The sequence below is a fragment of the Oncorhynchus keta genome, chromosome 23 (assembly GCF_023373465.1).
Source record: "Oncorhynchus keta strain PuntledgeMale-10-30-2019 chromosome 23, Oket_V2, whole genome shotgun sequence".
In the NCBI taxonomy this organism is placed as follows: Eukaryota; Metazoa; Chordata; class Actinopteri; order Salmoniformes; family Salmonidae; genus Oncorhynchus; species Oncorhynchus keta.
This window is the reverse complement of record NC_068443.1, coordinates 12,775,848-12,797,510: the sequence shown is the minus strand read 5'-3', so window position 1 is coordinate 12,797,510 and position 21,663 is coordinate 12,775,848. Positions and strand designations below refer to the sequence as shown.

At 43.9% G+C, this 21,663-nt stretch overlaps 1 protein-coding gene across 1 annotated transcript in view; it reads left to right on the top strand.

Annotated features, from left to right (window-relative positions):
• Positions 1–472: 472 nt before the first annotated feature.
• The window catches only part of onecut3b (one cut homeobox 3b), a 27,692-nt gene continuing 6,501 nt past the window's right edge, over positions 473–21,663 (top strand). Inside the window, exon 1 of the mRNA XM_035800712.2 lies at positions 473–1,538. Coding sequence (XP_035656605.1) covers positions 473–1,538 — 1,066 coding nt within the window. The remainder of the gene's footprint in view (positions 1,539–21,663) is intronic.

The following is a 21,663-nucleotide window of genomic DNA, read 5'->3' as shown; positions in this document are numbered from 1 at the left end:
TACTCTTCACACATATACAGTGTGTTCTGTCTGTGAATCCCACACGAAAATAATGCGCGTAACCGCCCCCGTTTTAAATACACAGGGGCGCGCCCACATACATCTTGATACCCGGCTCAGCCAATTTTCAGTGGAAGTGTTGTTGGACAAGGGATGAGATATAGCCAACGAGCGCCTATAACACAGGACAACAACACAGCCAAACGTGGACGAGGACTTTACGCGATATTTACCTACCTTGGAACAAGATAATTTATTTACAAAAACCATGTTGGATTGACTGGAGAAAAACTCTAATCAATGGATTGGTTTTGAGATCGTTTGGTAATATTATCACTTCAGGAGTCTGAGAGAGGGAGAGTGAGCGCGCGCCTCTGTCTGTGTGTGTGAGTCTGAGTGAAAGGACCGAGAAGGAGCGGGAGAGAGAGGGAGGGGAGGGAGGTGGGATCAGGAAAGATATATTCTTTCAGTGATGGAACTCACAATGGAAAACCTTGGAAACCTCCACGGCGTCTCGCACTCACAGGCCGGGGAACTGATGAGCTCCACGCACGCCCGGCAGTCCTCCGCCCCTTCACACCGGAACCTGGTTTCTCACGCACACGGCCGGTCGGCCATGGTGTCTAGTATGGCCGCGATCTTGGATGGTACCGGGGACTACCGGACAGACCCCTCGGCGCTCTCTGGCCACCTCCACCCGGCTATGAGCATGTGTGAGTCCGGGATGAGCCTGAGCAACACCTACACCACCCTGACCCCTCTCCAGCACCTACCTCCCATATCCACGGTCTCCGACAAGTTCCACCACCCACACCCACACTCCCACCACCACGCAGCCACCCACCAGCGACTCTCCGCGGGGAACGTCAGCGGGAGCTTTACGTTGATGAGGGATGACCACCGTGGGCTGGCGTCTATGGGAAACTTGTACGGCCACTACCCTAAAGATATGTCCGGCATGGTCCATGGGTCCCTCTCCCCGTTGTCCAACAGTCTCGGCTCTTTGCACAACTCCCAGCAGACGCTCTCAGCCTACGGTCCAAGTGCTCACCTTACTAATGATGCCAAGATGCTCTCTCCCGTGACAGGCTTCGAGTCCCACGCCGCAATGCTGTCCCGGAGCGAGGAGCACCTTGCCAGGGGGTTAGGCGGCCATGGGCATGGCATGATGTCCAACCTCAACGGGATGCACCATCCGCACAGCCACCTTCACTCCCAGGCCAATGGGGCAGCGATGCTGGCCGAGCGAGAGAGGCACGGGGCTGGGTCCGGCCAGGGAGGAGTGTCGGGAGGGCAGGCGGAGGAGATCAACACGAAAGAGGTGGCTCAACGGATAACGGCAGAGCTGAAGCGCTACTCAATTCCCCAGGCTATTTTCGCCCAGAGGATCCTATGTCGGTCCCAAGGAACCCTCTCGGATCTCCTGCGGAACCCCAAGCCGTGGAGTAAACTCAAGTCAGGCCGGGAGACGTTTAGGAGAATGTGGAAGTGGCTCCAGGAGCCCGAGTTTCAGCGGATGTCTGCCCTTCGGTTAGCGGGTAAGATGCTTCTGTTCTCACGGCCTTTCTCGTGTGGGCTGCTTATTGAACAGCCGATCGTAACTATTGACGTTTTACGCATAAAAGCGTAGTTTGTTCACTCTTTTGTCAAACCCTCTCTATTTAATGTTACGGTAAATAACTAGCTGTATAGGCTACTACAATGAACCTGATATGCTATATATAACTTATTTTAGGCTAAAGACGTCCAGCGTTGTAAGAAAAATCACAGTAAAACGACCGTTATACACGTCAGACAAAACCACAACTTCCAAACGATTCAGCACCATAGTCAGTGCAAAACGGGTGCGACAAAAACGAGACCAAGTACGTCTTAAACTTCAGAGCAGACTTTGTGAGAGAATCTTTCTCTCTTTTTAAATCGCCGTTTTTGTTGTTGTTGAGAGACACAGTATCTGCGGTACAGTGCAAGTGATTGCATGATATCCCTGTCAGCATTTGTTGGTGTGACACGTTCCAAGAGAAACTGCATGCACACTGTTACACCTCAGCCCAACGTTAACAGGGTTTTTGTCGGCTACACATGCAGCCTGATATAACCACAGAGATGACCTGGACATTTCATAGTCATGTAAGGCTAATATGAGGCTCTGGTGTATTATGGGGATATGTGTGCTCTGTTACGTGCCAGGCCGGATGTGTTTGTGTGTAATAATAAATTACATTTGTAGAGCACTTGACATTTACAGACAGACATCACAACGTTATTTACATTGTGTGCTTTAATAATAGGGGACAACTATTAGGCGATAATTAAAAGATAGCTAGTGGCCTAGAACTATACAATACGCACAATAATAAGGGAGGCGACAGAGACTGAAAACATAAAAATTGGTGTCTAAAGCATGTCGTCCTGTCCATCGTGGTTCTCTCTAGTGAATCCCACATGTTCCAAACATGTCACCCACACAGTCACTCCCTCTCATTGGTCCCGCTAAACTCGTCGCAGGTTGGTATTTATTGTCCTTAGTATTGTTCTGGAGGCAGCTCTGCAGAGAGCTTACTAGCTGGCACGCTGGCATAGCCACAAAGTCATACAAACTGAGTTTAAACCTAACCGTAACCCTAACCTTAACCACACTGCTAACCCGAATGTTTAACCCTAACCTTCAATTAAGACCAAAAATAAAAATGTTGTTTTCATGAATTTTTACGATATAGCAGCTGGCCCATCTGAGCGGATATCGCTCAGTTCTGCCTCCAGGGCAAGATTCCTGACAATACATGTCAACCTACAAACTCGTCGCGCAGGAGGAGAGCGCGTCAGAGGGACGCGTGACCTCTGGCTGCACGGTCAATAAGCGAGTTCCCACTCTCCCCTTTTAAATGTGGCACATGGATCAATATTCGAATCCAGACCTGAAATACAGCTAACCACATGGCCGCGCCGGGTTTTCATTTAGGCAGCCTTTGTAGTTTAAGGTCTAAAATTAGACTAGATAGGCCTATGGGTTGTCCCGTCTGTCTACCACTGGCTTCCTCCTGCTTTGGTGACGCAGGCGTTTAGTTGCCTGGTCGAATACCGAATACTGACTCGTATCACGGGTTACCTGCCTGTTAAGTTTATTTCGAAATTTAAAATGCTGTCGAGCCTATCCCTTGGCCATAGAAAAACATTTACTATAAAATACCCAACTATTTTCGTGCAAAGGAATTTTCTTGCCACGGACACATTTTTACCACAGTAGGTCCTAAGTGACCAAATAAAGGCCACAAAGACCTTCGTCATGTTTTAATGATCATTTTTCTCTATGCGGTTGATTTGTTTGATTCATTTTATCACGTTTATGTTTTACATTTCATTCGTTGTCCAGTCAATAATTTCAAAACAAGACATTTGAAATGATTGTACAAGAAAAAATATAATAAACCGAAATGAAAAACTTATAGTTAGAGTTGTTTTTCCAATTGGTTATTACATTTCTGAGAAAATGTATAGTTTTACTGTAAAACAGGAGGGATATTTTCAGACAATTTCAGACAAAACCATGTTGTGCCCAATCATGTTTGTACCATGTTTTGTGCTGCTACCATGTTGTGCTCCTGCCATGTTGTGTTGCTACCATGTTGTTGTCATGTTGTGTTGCTAGAATGTTGTGTTGTCATGTGTTGCTGCCATGCTATGTTGTTGTCTTAGGTCTCTCTTTATGTAGTGTTGTGGTGTCTCTCTTGTCGTGATGTGTGTTTTGTCCTATATATACAGTGGGGCAAAAAAGTATTTAGTCAGCCACCAATTGTGCAAGTTCTCCCACTTAAAAAGACGAGAGAGGCCTGTAATTTTCATCATAGGTACACTTCAACTATGACAGACAAAATTAGAAAAAAAATCCAGAAAATCACAATGTAGGATTTTTAATGAATTTATTTGCAAATTATGGTGGAAAATAAGTATTTGGTCACCTACAAACAAGCACGATTTCTGGCTCTCACAGACCTGTAACTTCTTCTTAAAGAGGCTCCTCTGTCCTCCACTCGTTACCTGTATTAATGGCACCTGTTTGAACTTGTTATCAGTATAAAAGACACCTGTCCACAACCTCAAACAGTCACACTCCAAACTCCACTATGGCCAAGACCAAAGAGCTGTCAAAGGACACCAGAAACAAAATTGTAGACCTGCACCAGGCTGGGAAGACTGAATCTGCAATAGGTAAGCAGCTTGGTTTGAAGAACATGTGGGAGCAATTATTAGGAAATGGAAGACATACAAGACCACTGATAATCTCCCTCGATCTGGGGCTCCACGCAAGATCTCACCCTGTGGGGTCAAAATTATCACAAGAACGGTTAGCAAAAATTCTAGAACCACACGGGGGACCTAGTGAATGACCTGCAGAGAGCTGGGACCAAAGTAAGAAAGCCTACCATCAGTAACACACTACACCGCCAGGGACTCAAATCCTGCAGTGCCAGACGTGTCCCCCTGCTTAAGCCAGTACATGTCCAGGCCCGTCTGAAGTTTGCTAGAGAGCATTTGGATGATCCAGAAGAAGATTGGGAGACTGTCATATGCTCAGATGAAATCAAAATATAACTTTTTGGTAAAAACTCAACTCGTCGTGTTTGGAGGACAAAGAATGCTGAGTTGCATCCAAAGAACACCATACCTACTGTGAAGCATGGGGGTGGAAACATCATGCTTTGGGGCTGTTTTTCTGCCAAGGGACCAGGACGACTGATCCGTGTAAAGGAAAGAATGAATGGGTCCATGTATCGTGAGAGTTTGAGTGAAAACCTCCTTCCATCAGCAAGGGCATTGAATATGAAACGTGGCTGGGTCTTTCAGCATGACAATGATCCCAAACACACCGCCCGGGCAACGAAGGAGTGGCTTCGTAAGAAGCATTTCAAGGTCCTGGAGTGGCCCAGCCAGTCTCCAGATCTCAACCCCATAGAAAATCTTTGGAGGGATTTGAACGTCTGTGTTGCCCAGCAACAGCCCCAAAACATCACTGCTCTAGAGGAGATCTGCATGGAGGAATGGGCCAAAATACCAGCAACAGTGTGTGAAAACCTTGTGAAGACTTCGTGAAAACGTTTGACCTCTGTCATTGCCAACAAAGGGTATATAACAAAGTAGTGAGATAGACTTTTGTTATTGACCAAATACTTATTTTCCACCATAATTTGCAAATAAATTCATTAAAAATTCTATAATGTGATTTTCTGGATTTTTTTCTCTCTCATTTTGTCTGTCATAGTTGAAGTGTACCTATGATGAAAATGACAGGCCTCTCTCATGCTTTTAAGTGGGAGAACTTACACAATTGGTGGCAAACTAAATACTTTTTTGCCCCACTGTATATATACAGTATATATATTTTTGTTAAATTCCCAGTGCCCGTCCCCCGCAGGAGGCCTTTTGCCTTTTGGTAGGCCTTCATTGTAAATAAGAATTTGTTCTTAACTGACTTGCCTTGTTATATAAAGGTTTCGTCCCCTAATCATGGTGAAAATATTCTCACTCTGTATAATAGCTGAATATTCCATTGACATATCATTTCTGTTCATATGCTTTAATAGTTTAATTTACTCACAAACAAACTGTAGAAACAACTACAAAGCTTATATGTGATCCCATTACATGCATGTCTTTTCTCCATTCTAATCTGTCAAAAGGAAGATCCCTCTGAACACGGTGTAGTGGTGTGCATTCTCTTGTGATTAGTGCCCAGAGGGGTTGATTTTAGTACCCCTCCCACAACTTTCAATTAAATCATATACATCTGAATGGCTGATGAGTTATTGACTCATGATAAGTGTGTGTGTGTGTGTTTGTGTGTGTGTTTGTGTGTCAGCAAGCATGTGTTGAGTTGAAATGCTGATCGCACCAAATCACAACCAAGTTTCCTGTGTGTATGTGTTCAAGAGTAGCCTGGTCCCAGTCCTCCTATCTCATTGTCATACGATGCATATTTGGCAAGGCATTGAACCAACACAAAACAAGGAGTTGGTCAAATCACAAACAGACGGGATCAGCAGGCTAGTTCAAGGGTCCATAAGGACACAGACTGTTGAAGCTGCTAGCAGGTTGTTGGAGATGGTGTTCTTGTAGTACATCGTTTTCACAGGTGTTACAGTCAATACCACTGATTCCTCTGCACTGTCACACGGTCTACTCTACGGGTCAGACAGTGCAACAGTTGTTTGACGTTGTACCGCTACAGAACGGATACTGGTGCAACCTTTCCTGATAGGAATCTAAAAAAAGACAATGAAAAAGCCAGATAGTTAGGTAGATAGATATATAGTTGAAGTCAGAAGTTTACAAACACTTAGGTTGGAGTCATTAAAACGTGTTTTTCAACCTCTCCACAAATTTCTTGTTAACAAACTACAGTTTTGGCAAGTCGGTTAGGACATCTACCTTGTGCATGACACAAGTCATTTTCCCAACAATTGTTTACAGACAGATTATTTCACTTATAATTCACTGTATCACAATTCCAGTGGGTCAGAAGTTTACACACACTAAGTTGACTGTGCCTTTAAACAGCTTGGAAAATTCCAGAAAAGGATGTCATGGCTTTAGAAGCTTCTGATAGGCTAATTGACATAATTTGAGTCAATTGGAGGTGTACCTGTGGATGTATTTCAAGGCCTACTCAGTGCCTCTTTGCTTGACATCATGGGAAAATCAAAAGAAATCAGCAAAAAAATTGTAGACCTCCACAAGTCTGGTTCCTCCTTGGGAGCAATTTCCAAACACCTGAAGGTACCACGTTCATCTGTATAAACAATAGTACGCAAGTATAAACACCATGGGACCATGCAGCTGTCATACCAATCAAGAAGGAGACGCGTTCTGTCTCCTAGAGATGGACGTACTTTGGTGTGAAAAGTGCAAATCAATCCCAGAACAACTGCAAAGGACCTCGTAAAGATGCTGGAGGTAACAGGTACAAAAGTATCTATATCCACAGTAAAACGAGTCCTATATCGACACAACCTGAAAGGCCGCTCAGCAAGGAAGAAGCCCATGCTCCAAAACCGCCATAAAAATGCCAGACAATGGTTTGCAACTGCACATGGGGACAAAGATCATACTTTTTGGAGAAATGTCCTCTGTTCTGATGAAACAAAAATAGAACTGTTTGGCCATAATGACCATCGTTATGTTTGGAGGAAAAAGTGGGAGGCTTGTAAGCCAAAGAACACCATCCCAACTGTGAAGCACGGGGGTGGCAGCATCATGTTGTGGGGGTGCTTTGTTGCACATCACAAAATAGATGGCATTATAAGGAAGGAAAATTATGTGGATATATTGAAGAAACATCTCAAGACATCAGTCAGGAAGTTAGAGCTTGGATCTTCCAAATGGACAATGACCCCAAGCATATTTCCAAAGTTGTGGCAAAATGGCTTAAGGACAACAAAGTCAAGGTATTGGAGTGGCCATCACAAAGACCTGACCTCAATCCTATAGAAGATTTGTGGACAGAACTGAAAAAGCGTGTGCGAGCAAAGAGGCCTACAAACCTGACTCAGTTACACCAGCTTTGTCAGGAGGAATGGGCCAAAATTCACCCAACTTATTGTGTGAAGCTTGTGGAAGGCTACCTGAAACGTTTTACCCAAGTTAAACAATTTAAAGGCAATGCTACCAAACACTAATTGAGTGTATGTAAACTTCTGACCCACTGGGAATGTGATGAAAGAAATAAAAGCTGAAATAAATTATTCTCTCTACTATTATTCTGAAATTTCACATTCTTAAAATGAAGTGGTGATCCTGACTGACCTAAGACAGGGAATTTTTACTAGGATTAAGTGTCAGGAATTGTGAAAAACTGAGTTTAAATGTATTTGGCTACGGTGTATGTAAACTTCCGATTTCCATGTAGGAAGGTAGGTAGGTAGGTAGGTAGGTAGGTAGGTAGATAGATATACAGATATATAGATGTAGCCGTATAGCTGTGCTAGTGATTGTCATTAATAGTGTAGCTCTGTCCTTTCTCTGTTTGCCTGGCTTTGCACATAGGAAATCAATAAAGCTGCTTCCCATTCCCAACCCCCCTCTCTCTGTCTGTCTGTCTGTCTGTCTGTCTGTCTGTCTGTCTGTCTCTCTCTGTCTGTCTGCCTTTCTCTCTCTCTCTCTCATTTTGTCTCTGCCATCTTCTCTGCAATTCATCACAAAAACATGACCTATCATCCATTATGACTGCCACTAGAACCGGACAGGCTGCTTCAGTGGTCTGGAAACCCAAACACTGCAGGAAACAGTTGAGGGATAAAGCTTGAGGACTGGAAACCCAAACACTGTAGGAAACAGAGTTGAGGGATAAAGCTCGGAGGACTGGAAACCCAAACACTGCAGGAAACAGAGTTGAGGAATAAAGCTCGGAGGACTGGAAACCCAAACACTGCAGGAAACAGAGTTGAGGGATAAAGCTTGAGGACTGGAAACCCAAACACTGCAGGAAACAGAGTTGAGGGATAAAGCTTGAGGACTGGAAACCCAAACACTGTAGGAAACAGAGTTGAGGGATAAAGCTTGAGGACTGGAAACCCAAACACTGCAGGAAACAGAGTTGAGGGTTGAAGCTCGAGGACTGGAAACCCAAACACTGTAGGAAACAGAGTTGAGGGATAAAGCTTGAGGACTGGAAACCCAAACACTGCAGGAAACAGAGTTGAGGGTTGAAGCTCGAGGACTGGAAACCCAAACACTGCAGGAAACAGAGTTGAGGGATAAAGCTTGAGGACTGGAAACCCAAACACTGCAGGAAACAGAGTTGGGGGATAAAGCTTGAGGACTGGAAACCCAAACACTGCAGGAAACAGAGTTGAGGGATAAAGCTTGAGGACTGGAAACCCAAACACTGCAGGAAACAGAGTTGAGGGATAAAGCTTGAGGACTGGAAACCCAAACACTGCAGGAAACAGAGTTGGGGGATAAAGCTTGAGGACTGGAAACCCAAACACTGCAGGAAACAGAGTTGAGGGTTGAAGCTCGAGGACTGGAAACCCAAACACTGCAGGAAACAGAGTTGAGGGTTGAAGCTTGAGGACTGGACACCCAAACACTGTAGGAAACAGAGTTGAGGGATAAAGCTTGAGGACTGGAAACCCAAACACTGTAGGAAACAGAGTTGAGGGATAAAGCTCGAGGACTGGAAACCCAAACACTGTAGGAAACAGAGTTGAGGGATAAAGCTCGAGGACTGGAAACCCAAACACTGCAGGAAACAGAGTTGAGGGATAAAGCTTGAGGACTGGAAACCCAAACACTGCAGGAAACAGAGTTGAGGGTTGAAGCTCGAGGACTGGAAACCCAAACACTGCAGGAAACAGAGTTGAGGGATAAAGCTTGAGGACTGGAAACCCAAACACTGCAGGAAACAGAGTTGAGGGTTGAAGCTCGAGGACTGGAAACCCAAACACTGCAGGAAACAGAGTTGAGGGTTGAAGCTCGAGGACTGGAAACCCAAACACTGCAGGAAACAGAGTTGAGGGATAAAGCTCGAGGACTGGAAACCCAAACACTGTAGGAAACAGAGTTGAGGGATAAAGCTCGAGGACTGGAAACCCAAACACTGTAGGAAACAGAGTTGAGGGATAAAGCTTGAGGACTGGAAACCCAAACACTGTAGGAAACAGAGTTGAGGGATAAAGCTCGAGGACTGGAAACCCAAACACTGCAGGAAACAGAGTTGAGGGATAAAGCTTGAGGACTAGAAACCCAAACACTGCAGGAAACAGAGTTGGGGGATAAAGCTTGAGGACTGGAAACCCAAACACTGGAGGAAACAGAGTTGAGGGATAAAGCTTGAGGACTAGAAACCCAAACACTGCAGGAAACAGAGTTGGGGGATAAAGCTTGAGGACTGGAAACCCAAACACTGCAGGAAACAGTGTTGAGGGATAAAGCTTGAGGACTGGAAACCCAAACACTGCAGGAAACAGAGTTGAGGGTTGAAGCTCGAGGACTGGAAACCCAAACACTGCAGGAAACAGAGTTGAGGGATAAAGCTTGAGGACTGGAAACCCAAACACTGCAGGAAACAGAGTTCAGGGTTGAAGCTCGAGGACTGGAAACCCAAACACTGTAGGAAACAGAGTTGAGGGATAAAGCTTGAGGACTGGAAACCCAAACACTGTAGGAAACAGAGTTGAGGCTTGAAGCTCAAGGACTGGAAACCCAAACACTGCAGGAAACAGAGGGATAAAGCTTGAGGACTGGAAACCCAAACACTGTAGGAAACAGAGTTGAGGCTTGAAGCTCAAGGACTGGAAACCCAAACACTGCAGGAAACAGAGTTGAGGGATAAAGCTCGAGGACTGGAAACCCAAACACTGTAGGAAACAGAGTTGAGGCTTGAAGCTCAAGGACTGGAAACCCAAACACTGCAGGAAACAGAGTTGAGGGATAAAGCTTGAGGACTGGACACCCAAACACTGTAGGAAACAGAGTTGAGGGATAAAGCTCGAGGACTGGAAACCCAAACACGGTAGGAAACAGAGTTGAGGCTTGAAGCTCAAGGACTGGAAACCCAAACACTGCAGGAAACAGAGTTGAGGGATAAAGCTTGAGGACTGGAAACCCAAACACTGTAGGAAACAGAGTTGAGGGATAAAGCTCGAGGACTGGAAACCCAAACACTGTAGGAAACAGAGTTGAGGGATAAAGCTTGAGGACTGGAAACCCAAACACTGCAGGAAACAGAGTTGAGGGATAAAGCTCGAGGACTGGAAACCCAAACACTGTAGGAAACAGAGTTGAGGGATAAAGCTCGAGGACTGGAAACCCAAACACTGTAGGAAACAGAGTTGAGGGATAAAGCTTGAGGACTGGAAACCCAAACACTGTAGGAAACAGAGTTGAGGGATAAAGCTCGAGGACTGGAAACCCAAACACTGTAGGAAACAGAGTTGAGGCTTGAAGCTCAAGGACTGGAAACCCAAACACTGCAGGAAACAGAGTTGAGGGATAAAGCTTGAGGACTGGAAACCCAAACACTGTAGGAAACAGAGTTGAGGGATAAAGCTTGAGGACTGGAAACCCAAACACTGTAGGAAACAGAGTTGAGGGATAAAGCTTGAGGACTGGAAACCCAAACACTGCAGGAAACAGAGTTGAGGGATAAAGCTTGAGGACTGGAAACCCAAACACTGCAGGAAACAGAGATGAGGCATAAAGCTCGAGGACTGGAAACCCAAACACTGCAGGAAACAGAGTTGAGGGATAAAGCTCGAGGACTGGAAACCCAAACACTGCAGGAAACAGAGTTGAGGGATAAAGCTTGAGGACTGGAAACCCAAACACTGCAGGAAACAGAGTTGAGGGATAAAGCTCGAGGACTGGATACCCAAACACTGTAGGAAACAGAGTTGAGGTATAAAGCTCGAGGACTGGAAACCCAAACACTGGCAGGAAACAGAGTTGGGGGATAAAGCTCGATGACTGGAAACCCAAACGCTGCAGGAAACAGAGTTGGGGGATAAAGCTCGATGACTGGAAACCCAAACACTGTAGGAAACAGAGTTGACAGAATGGAATAACACTATTTATAAACTGGGTGGTTCGATCCCTGAATTTTGATTGGCTGACAGCCGTGGTATATCAGACCATATACCACAGGTATGACAAAACATGTATTTTTACTGCTCTAATTACATTGGTAACCAGTTTATAATATCAATAAGGCACCTCGGGAGTTTGTGATGTATGGGCAATATACCACGGCTTAGGGCTGTGTCGAGACACTCCGCGTTGTGTCGTGCATAAGAACAGCCCTTAGTCGTGGTATATTGGCCATATACCACACCCCCTCATGGCTTATTGCTCAATTATATCCTTATCTCTCTGTTGTGGGGGTGCCCATACCCCAACACTGCCGGCGCCATTCATATATTTTGTAGACCCAATGTCTTTGATGCCGTCTATGAAAGATTAATGCCAATCTGTAGTTTAGCCCAGTGTTCTTGGTTTATGCAATTAAATGCAAATGTTCAGATCGCTGCAAATGAACTCTATCAAAACGTAAACAAAAAGAGTGATATGTGAAATAAGAGAGCAGGGGCTGGTATTGATTCAGGGTTGGGGAGTTTGGGCTTTGTGTGAACAGGCTGATAGAGGTAGGGTAGTGAAAGGATCGATAGAGACTTTAATAATTGATAAGCATGAGGGAGAGGGAGATGGAGGAGAGTGGAAGGAAGAGAGAGAAGGAGGAGTAGAGTGGCGTAGCCTTTGTAAGAGACTCACTTCTGGGTAAGCAAAGCCAAATGTGTGGTTAACACACAGCGTCAACCACAACCCCGACATACGTGTATAACATGCTGTTTAAACCTGTAGAAAAACACCAACATCACACTTCAGACACTAAAATAACTGGGTTACTAAGAATGCACTGGTTAAATCTGTGGTCAACAACAGCTGCATATCCTAACACTTTTGAATTGAACCTTTATTGAAACCTGAAAGTAATGTTATGATAAATAATATCTTGAAGAAAGGAGACAGATTTACATAGAATAGCCCTCGCAAGACAAAGGCAGTGTTTTTTAACAGAGGATTCTAGCATATGTAGTCTGCCATAGTAACGATCCATTTCTGCTTATGTCAGCAAAACCACCTTAATGCAATCCAGGCTTGTGATGTCATTTCGTTTTTAAAGGTTGCTATGGTTTATGGGGTATGTAAATGCATCTTTATGTTGGCATGCATGCACATTGTACTGTGCGTGCGTGTGCGTGTGCGTGTGCGTGTGCGTGTGTGTTTGTGTTTGTGTGTGGTGTGTACATGTGTGATTGGGTTATACAGTGTGTCTGCACTATACATTGTTCAGGCTTATCTGACTCGCTCAGAATCGGTATCGATTTCCTCTCCTCTGCTCTCTCTCTCTCTCTCTCTCTCTCTCTCTCTCTCTCTCTCTCTCTCTCTCTCTCTCTCTGTTTGTCTCCCTCCATCTCTGGCACTGCACCAGCAGAAGCCAGCCGAGCAGATCCATCCCTCCCCTTTCCTCCCCCTCCTCTCCCCTCTGCATCATTGACTCTCCCATCAATGGTCCTCCCTGCTACTACAGAACAAACATCCATGTGTACTGCTACCAGCGCTCCCAGTCTCAGAATTATATCTTCATCCATGTTTACTGATACCAGCGCTCCCAGTCTCAGAATTATATCTTCATCCATGTGTACTGATACCAGCGTTCCCAGTCTCAGAATTATATCTTCATCCATGTGTACTGCTACCAGCGCTCCCAGTCTCAGAATTATATCTTCATCCATGTGTACCGATACCAGCGCTCCCAGTCTCAGAATTATATCTTCATCCATGTGTACTGATACCAGCGCTCCCAGTCTCAGAATTATATCTTCATCCATGTGTACTGATACCAGCGCTCCCAGTCTCAGAATTATATCTTCATCCATGTGTACTGATACCAGCGCTCCCAGTCTCAGAATTATATCTTCATCCATGTTTACTGATACCAGCGCTCCCAGTCTCAGAATTATATCTTCATCCATGTTTACTGCTACCAGCGCTCCCAGTCTCAGAATTATATCTTCATCCATGTGTACTGCTACCAGCGCTCCCAGTCTCAGAATTATATCTTCCTCCATGTTTACTGCTACCAGCGCTCCCAGTCTCAGAATTATATCTTCATCCATGTGTACTGATACCAGCGCTCCCAGTCTCAGAATTATATCTTCATCCATGTGTACTGATACCAGCGCTCCCAGTCTCAGAATGATATCTTCATCCATGTGTACTGCTACCAGCGCTCCCAGTCTCAGAATTATATCTTCATCCATGTGTACTGATACCAGCGCTCCCAGTCTCAGAATTATATCTTCCTCCATGTTTACTGCTACCAGCGCTCCCAGTCTAAGAATTATATCTTCCTCCATGTTTACTGCTACCAACCAGCGCTCCCAGTCTCAGAATTATATCTTCATCCATGTTTACTGATACCAGCGCTCCCAGTCTCAGAATTATATCTTCATCCATGTTTACCGATACCAGCGCTCCCAGTCTCAGAATTATATCTTCCTCCATGTTTACTGCTACCAGCGCTCCCAGTCTCAGAATTATATCTTCCTCCATGTTTACTGCTACCAGCGCTCCCAGTCTCAGAATTATATCTTCATCCATGTTTACTGCTACCAGCGCTCCCAGTCTCAGAATTATATCTTCATCCATGTGTACCGATACCAGCGCTCCCAGTCTCAGAATTATATCTTCATCCATGTGTACTGATACCAGCGCTCCCAGTCTCAGAATTATATCTTCATCCATGTGTACTGATACCAGCGCTCCCAGTCTCAGAATTATATCTTCATCCATGTGTACTGATACCAGCGCTCCCAGTCTCAGAATTATATCTTCATCCATGTTTACTGATACCAGCGCTCCCAGTCTCAGAATTATATCTTCATCCATGTTTACTGCTACCAGCGCTCCCAGTCTCAGAATTATATCTTCATCCATGTGTACTGCTACCAGCGCTCCCAGTCTCAGAATTATATCTTCCTCCATGTTTACTGATACCAGCGCTCCCAGTCTCAGAATTATATCTTCATCCATGTGTATCGATACCAGCGCTCCCAGTCTCAGAATTATATCTTCATCCATGTGTACTGCTACCAGCGCTCCCAGTCTCAGAATTATATCTTCATCCATGTTTACTGCTACCAGCGCTCCCAGTCTCAGAATTATATCTTCATCCATGTGTACTGATACCAGCGCTCCCAGTCTCAGAATTATATCTTCATCCATGTGTACTGCTACCAGCGCTCCCAGTCTCAGAATTATATCTTCATCCATGTTTACTGATACCAGCGCTCCCAGTCTCAGAATTATATCTTCATCCATGTGTACTGCTACCAGCGCTCCCAGTCTCAGAATTATATTTTCATCCATGTTTACTGATACCAGCGCTCCCAGTCTCAGAATTATATCTTCATCCATGTTTACTGATACCAGCGCTCCCAGTCTCAGAATTATATCTTCATCCATGTGTACTGCTACCAGCGCTCCCAGTCTCAGAATTATATCTTCATCCATGTGTACTGCTACCAGCGCTCCCAGTCTCAGAATTATATCTTCATCCATGTGTACTGATATCAGCGCTCCCAGTCTCAGAATTATATCTTCATCCATGTGTACTGATACCAGCGCTCCCAGTCTCAGAATTATATCTTCATCCATGTTTACTGCTACCAGCGCTCCCAGTCTCAGAATTATATCTTCCTCCATGTTTACTGCTACCAGCGCTCCCAGTCTCAGAATTAGATCTTCATCCATGTGTACTGATACCAGCGCTCCCAGTCTCAGAATTATATCTTCATCCATGTGTACTGATACCAGCGCTCCCAGTCTCAGAATTATATCTTCCTCCATGTGTACTGATACCAGCGCTCCCAGTCTCAGAATTATATCTTCATCCATGTTTACTGCTACCAGCGCTCCCAGTCTCAGAATTATATCTTCCTCCATGTTTACTGATACCAGCGCTCCCAGTCTCAGAATTATATCTTCATCCATGTGTACTGATACCAGCGCTCCCAGTCTCAGAATTATATCTTCATCCATGTGTACTGATACCAGCGCTCCCAGTCTCAGAATTATATCTTCCTCCATGTTTACTGCTACCAGCGCTCCCAGTCTCAGAATTAGATCTTCATCCATGTGTACTGATACCAGCGCTCCCAGTCTCAGAATTATATCTTCATCCATGTGTACTGATACCAGCGCTCCCAGTCTCAGAATTATATCTTCATCCATGTTTACTGCTACCAGCGCTCCCAGTCTCAGAATTATATCTTCATCCATGTTTACTGCTACCAGCGCTCCCAGTCTCAGAATTATATCTTCATCCATGTGTACTGATACCAGCGCTCCCAGTCTCAGAATTATATCTTCATCCATGTTTACTGCTACCAGCGCTCCCAGTCTCAGAATTATATCTTCATCCATGTGTACTGATACCAGCGCTCCCAGTCTCAGAATTATATCTTCATCCATGTGTACTGATACCAGCGCTCCCAGTCTCAGAATTATATCTTCATCCATGTGTACTGATACCAGCGCTCCCAGTCTCAGAATTATATCTTCCTCCATGTTTACTGCTACCAGCGCTCCCAGTCTCAGAATTATATCTTCATCCATGTGTACTGATACCAGCGCTCCCAGTCTCAGAATTATATCTTCATCCATGTGTACTGATACCAGCGCTCCCAGTCTCAGAATTATATCTTCATCCATGTGTACTGATACCAGCGCTCCCAGTCTCAGAATTATATCTTCCTCCATGTTTACTGCTACCAGCGCTCCCAGTCTCAGAATTATATCTTCATCCATGTGTACTGATACCAGCGCTCCCAGTCTCAGAATTATATCTTCATCCATGTGTACTGATACCAGCGCTCCCAGTCTCAGAATTATATCTTCATCCATGTGTACTGATACCAGCGCTCCCAGTCTCAGAATTATATCTTCATCCATGTTTACTGCTACCAGTGCTCCCAGTCTCAGAATTATATCTTCCTCCATGTTTACCGATACCAGCGCTCCCAGTCTCAGAATTATATCTTCATCCATGTTTCTCAAACGTCAAATTTCGAAGTTGCAATCCAAGTTCAGGCATTAATTCCACGTTATTAAGGTTAGACATGAACTCAGAATGGTTAATGTTTAAGGTTTGGGTAGCGCTATATAAAATCCATTATTATTGTTAGTGTTATGAAGACTATCAAAGGGGAATAGGTCAATATTTACATAACATATACAATCATTCTCTCATCTGGGCTGTAACGGAGGAATTAATTTTAAAACATAAAAAAAGCCTAAATTGTCGAATTATGTGTAGCCTTATAAAAGGTAATGAAAGACTGGGGATCAGATCTCTGCATGAAAATTCGTAGACACGCTCAGCTGGGAGGGTTCGGCTGGAGATGTGCTGTTCGTAGTTCTGAACATAGTTCTCTCCGTACAGGCGCTCTCCGTGGCTCTGACCATTCATTCTCTCGGTATAGGCTCTGTCCGTGGTTCTGACCATTCATTATCTCAGTATTGGCGCTGTCCGTGGTTCTGACCATTCATTTTCTCAGTATCGGCGCTGTCCATGGACTGAACAAAGTTGGCACAAATTACAACAGCATTCGTATTTGCATTCTGACTGGAATATATAACGTTTGGTGGCAACATTGCGCCACTTAAAAAGATGACAAGCTGACTTAGCCAGTCCCTATTCCCCAAATTTCAGTTTTGTAAACCCTGCAGTGCATTCACTAGGCTACTTGAAACCTGTGTGTGTGTGTGTGTGTGTGTGTGTGTGTGTGTGTGTGTGTGTGTGTGTGTGTGTGTGTGTGTGTGTGTGTGTGTGTGTGTGTGTGTGTGTGTATACCTATTCTCATGTTTAGAATGTACAATAATAACACTAACGTTACATTTACACAACTTCAATTAAATTAAATGGAAGACGGAAACATGCGCATAACATGAGGAACGGTCACCGGTTTATTTGATTTATCTTTTGTAATAATAATATATTTTTTGCCTACTTCTATACATATTTCACTGATGAAATTATTTGACAAAAATTTACCGAAAGAAATACAACAACTAATGATGTAAATATACCTACTTAAAATAAACATATATTTGTCTCTTTTTCTCAGAGCCAAACGGCGGAAAAGTAAAACCGTGCATGATATGATCTAAATGTACACGAATCCGCATCAGTTACTTTTTCCTATTTTCATAAACAATTGTAAATATGCATGATTAAATACGCATCACGTATTTCTCGGTTTCCTTAGTTTCATATATTTATTCAATTTGTTGCTACATATTATTATTTTAATGTTATCCATAATTTGGAGGAAAAACAAAACCATGTTCTGAACTCTAAAGTCCCTTATTTTAACCGTGTAGCCAAATTAATTTAGCCTTAAGAGCCTGTGACATATAGGCTATACATTTGTATTTTTTATTTTATAACTTAATTTAACTAGGCAAGTCAGAACAAGTTCTTATTTACAATGACAGCCAAACCCTAACGACGGTGGGCCAATCGTGCGCCGCCCTATTGGACTCTCAATCACGGCCGTTTGTGATACAGCCTGGAATCGAACTAGGGTCTATAGTGACGTCTCTAGCTCTGGGGTACAGTGCCTTTAGACCGCTGCGCCACTCAGGAGCCCGAGAGGCTCAGGCATTGCCTATTCAACTCAATACCAGTGCTTGACTTGACAGGAGCTAACCGGCACCTGAAATGTTCTACTGCTTGAGCTCCTGTTTCTCTTAAATATAAACAGTACCAGCACCGAAATTACTACCGAACACTTTTTCAGTCCAGGTCAAGCACTGCCCCATACTACAAACACCATACGAATAAACTGTTAAAAATAAATATCGTGTGCACAATAGCATAGCTTTTAAGAATAAATTGCATAACAAACAATTTCTGAAACCTGATTGTCCTATCGAATAAACAGCAGTTGTCTCCTTTCACTTTATAGGCTATGCCGCGAATAACAAATGACTAGAAAGAATCTCTAAATTTCGGAAATATTGTATATTGGAAATAATATATATTGGAAATAATATATACAATATTGTGAATTATTTTCCCAAACATTAATTGTTACAGTTTGCTAAAATAATAGCTGCAATGAATATATAATGTAAATGCATGTTGAAAGGTGCAGTAGCAACCACAAGATAATTCAACTGCAATTACTTGCTTGGCTTAGGCTACATTAGAAAGCAAAGGATTTAATCAACAAATGAACGAAATGTTTCAGCAAAATCAATCAATTTTCAATTAATTACAGCAGCTTCTAATGTAGGGACGGCTGTTGCTTGGCATGCCTTTGTGGGAACCCAACCGTTGGCTTTACAGAATGCATTGGCTCTAATCAATACAATCAATGAGCGTAGATCTCAAAGGTGTGACGGACAGTGATTGATTGACATAAACTGTTTCTCGCCTGCAGTAGTCCGGCCGGTAAGGGAGAAGGCTCGTCTCACCGCACGCAAAACGCGATCACGTCATTCCGCCCCAGCCTCGGTCCCAGGCACACCGCTATAGCAGCACGGTGCGGTCAGTTATGAAACGCACACACACACACACACACACACACACACACACACACACACACACACACACACACACACACACACACACACACACACACACACACACACACACACACACACACACACACACGGTCCACACTTAAAGTTGGGAGGGCAAAATACAGCACCTTTAAGGATCCTTTGAAAACACAGTCATTTTAATGAAATAACATTTTCATCATCAAACCTAAGATAGTACATATGCATTGAAGTGTTGATACATAATCCCCTGCTTGCCAATGTTTGGGTCAGGATTTTTGTAGTGTTGGCTGTTTGCACATGCCTATTTGCATATTTTTTTAGGCCTTCTATGCAAATGTTTCAGATAAGCTTCTGCAATTGTATAAACCTATAATAACATAGTTAGTTACTTTCACCCAAACTGTGCTCGGAACATTGTATTTATTTATTAACAAACACACCGATATTTGCGTCAGTTGGAAGTCATCAGCGCCTTTATGTAGGCTACCCTTTATGTAGGCTACCCTTTATGTAGGCTACCCTTTATGTAGGCTACCCTTTATGTAGGCTACCCTTTATGTAGGCTACCCTGGTGCCTTATCCAGCCTAAATAATGTCCATCCTATGATCCTCACCTGAGTCCAAGGTAGCTTCCTATAAGGGTACTATCTCCCAATAGCCTAATCCCTAGATTAGGCCTACTATATCCTTACACTGTAAATCCTAGTGTACAGGCCCTATCTAAGCTATCTCTCATGTTTCCTCCATGTCCTCCACGCTGTCACGTGGCAGAGCTCACAGCAAGGAAGTCTAGTTCTACCAACCACCTGCTACCCTTCTCATCGTTAAGTGTGACGTCACGCGTACACGACTTTGTAAGTGTGGGAGTGAATCATTATGATGAGGAGGGAGGCTAAACTTCCTTTCTTTTGCAATTTAACATTTCCAAAAGGAAAGAGACTGCATGGGAAGGAGAGAGTAGGTCTACAGTGTACGGTTGTTCTTGGTAAATATATGTAAATCAATTATTTGAATGCTGTGGTAACTGCGCAAAACAAACCTGGATTTGAGATTTGTGGTTGGTTACTCAGTGGCAGTCATGTCATGTATCAAAGTATAAACTGGGTGGTTCGAGTCCTGAATGCTGATTGGCCGAAAGCCGTGGTATATCAGGTATACCAGGGGTATGACAAAAAAAATATTTTTACTGCTCTAATTACGTTGGTAACCAGTTTATAATAACAATAAGGGACCTCAGGGGTTTGTGTTATATTCCCAATATACCACGGCTAAGGGCTGTGTCCAGACACTCCGCATTGTGTTGTGCTAAAGAACAGCCCTTAGCCGTGGTATATTGGCCACATACCACACCCTCTCATGCATTATTGCTTGAGTATAGAGGAAGCGCCTTTGACCTTTCACCTTATAAATTGAAAGTAACTTGAATGGTGCTTGATGCAGTTGGTTTGATTATAATTAACCCAGAGGTTAAGTCTCACTCCGTAAGTCTCTGGATAATAGCATCTGTAAGAACAATATTATGTCAAAAAATATAGCTACAATATATTGACCATTCTAAGTAGAGTCCTGGGGGTAACTAGACAAATTGCCTAATTGTCTAATTGTCTAATTGCTGACACAAAAAAGCGACATTTGGAAAAACATTGATAATGTGGATGAAGGTCATGCTTAGACAAAGTTACCTCCTAGTGCAGTCTGTGTTAACTTCTTGTACAGTTGATTTCTCATGTAGGCTATGCTGTAGGCCTACCGTGGGGGTCTGGCTCTCAAGTGTTTGCGACGCTACTGGTTGAGCTAATGGGAGAGAAAGGAAGGGGAGAGTGGTGTTGGCATTGTAAAATGGGAGAGAATGGAAGGGGAGAGTGGTGTTGGCATTGTAAAATGGGAGAGAAAGGAATGGGAGAGTGGTGTTGGCATTGTAAAATGTGAGAGAAAGGAAGGGGAGAGTGGTGTTGGCATTGTAAAATGGGAGAGAAAGGAAGGGGAGAGTGGTGTTGGCATTGTAAAATGGGAGAGAAAGGAAGGGGAGAGTGTTGTTGGCATTGTAAAATGGGAGAGAATGGAAGGGGAGAGTGGTGTTGGCATTGTAAAATGGGAGAGAAAGGAATGGGAGAGTGGTGTTGGCATTGTAAAATGTGAGAGAAAGGAAGGGGAGAGTGGTGTTGGCATTGTAAAATGGGAGAGAAAGGAAGGGGAGAGTGGTGTTGGCATTGTAAAATGGGAGAGAAAGGAAGGGGAGAGTGGTGTTGGCATTGTAAAATGGGAGAGAAAGGAAGGGGAGAGTGGTGTTGGCATTGTAAAATGGGAGAGAATGGAAGGGGAGAGTGGTGTTGGCATTGTAAAATGGGAGAGAAAGGAAGGGGAGAGTGGTGTTGGCATTGTAAAATGGGAGAGAAAGGAAGGGGAGAGTGGTGTTGGCATTGTAAAATGGGAGAGAAAGGAAGGGGAGAGTGGTGTTGGCATTGTAAAATGGGAGAGAAAGGAAGGGGAGAGTGGTGTTGGCATTGTAAAATGGGAGAGAAAGGAAGGGGAGAG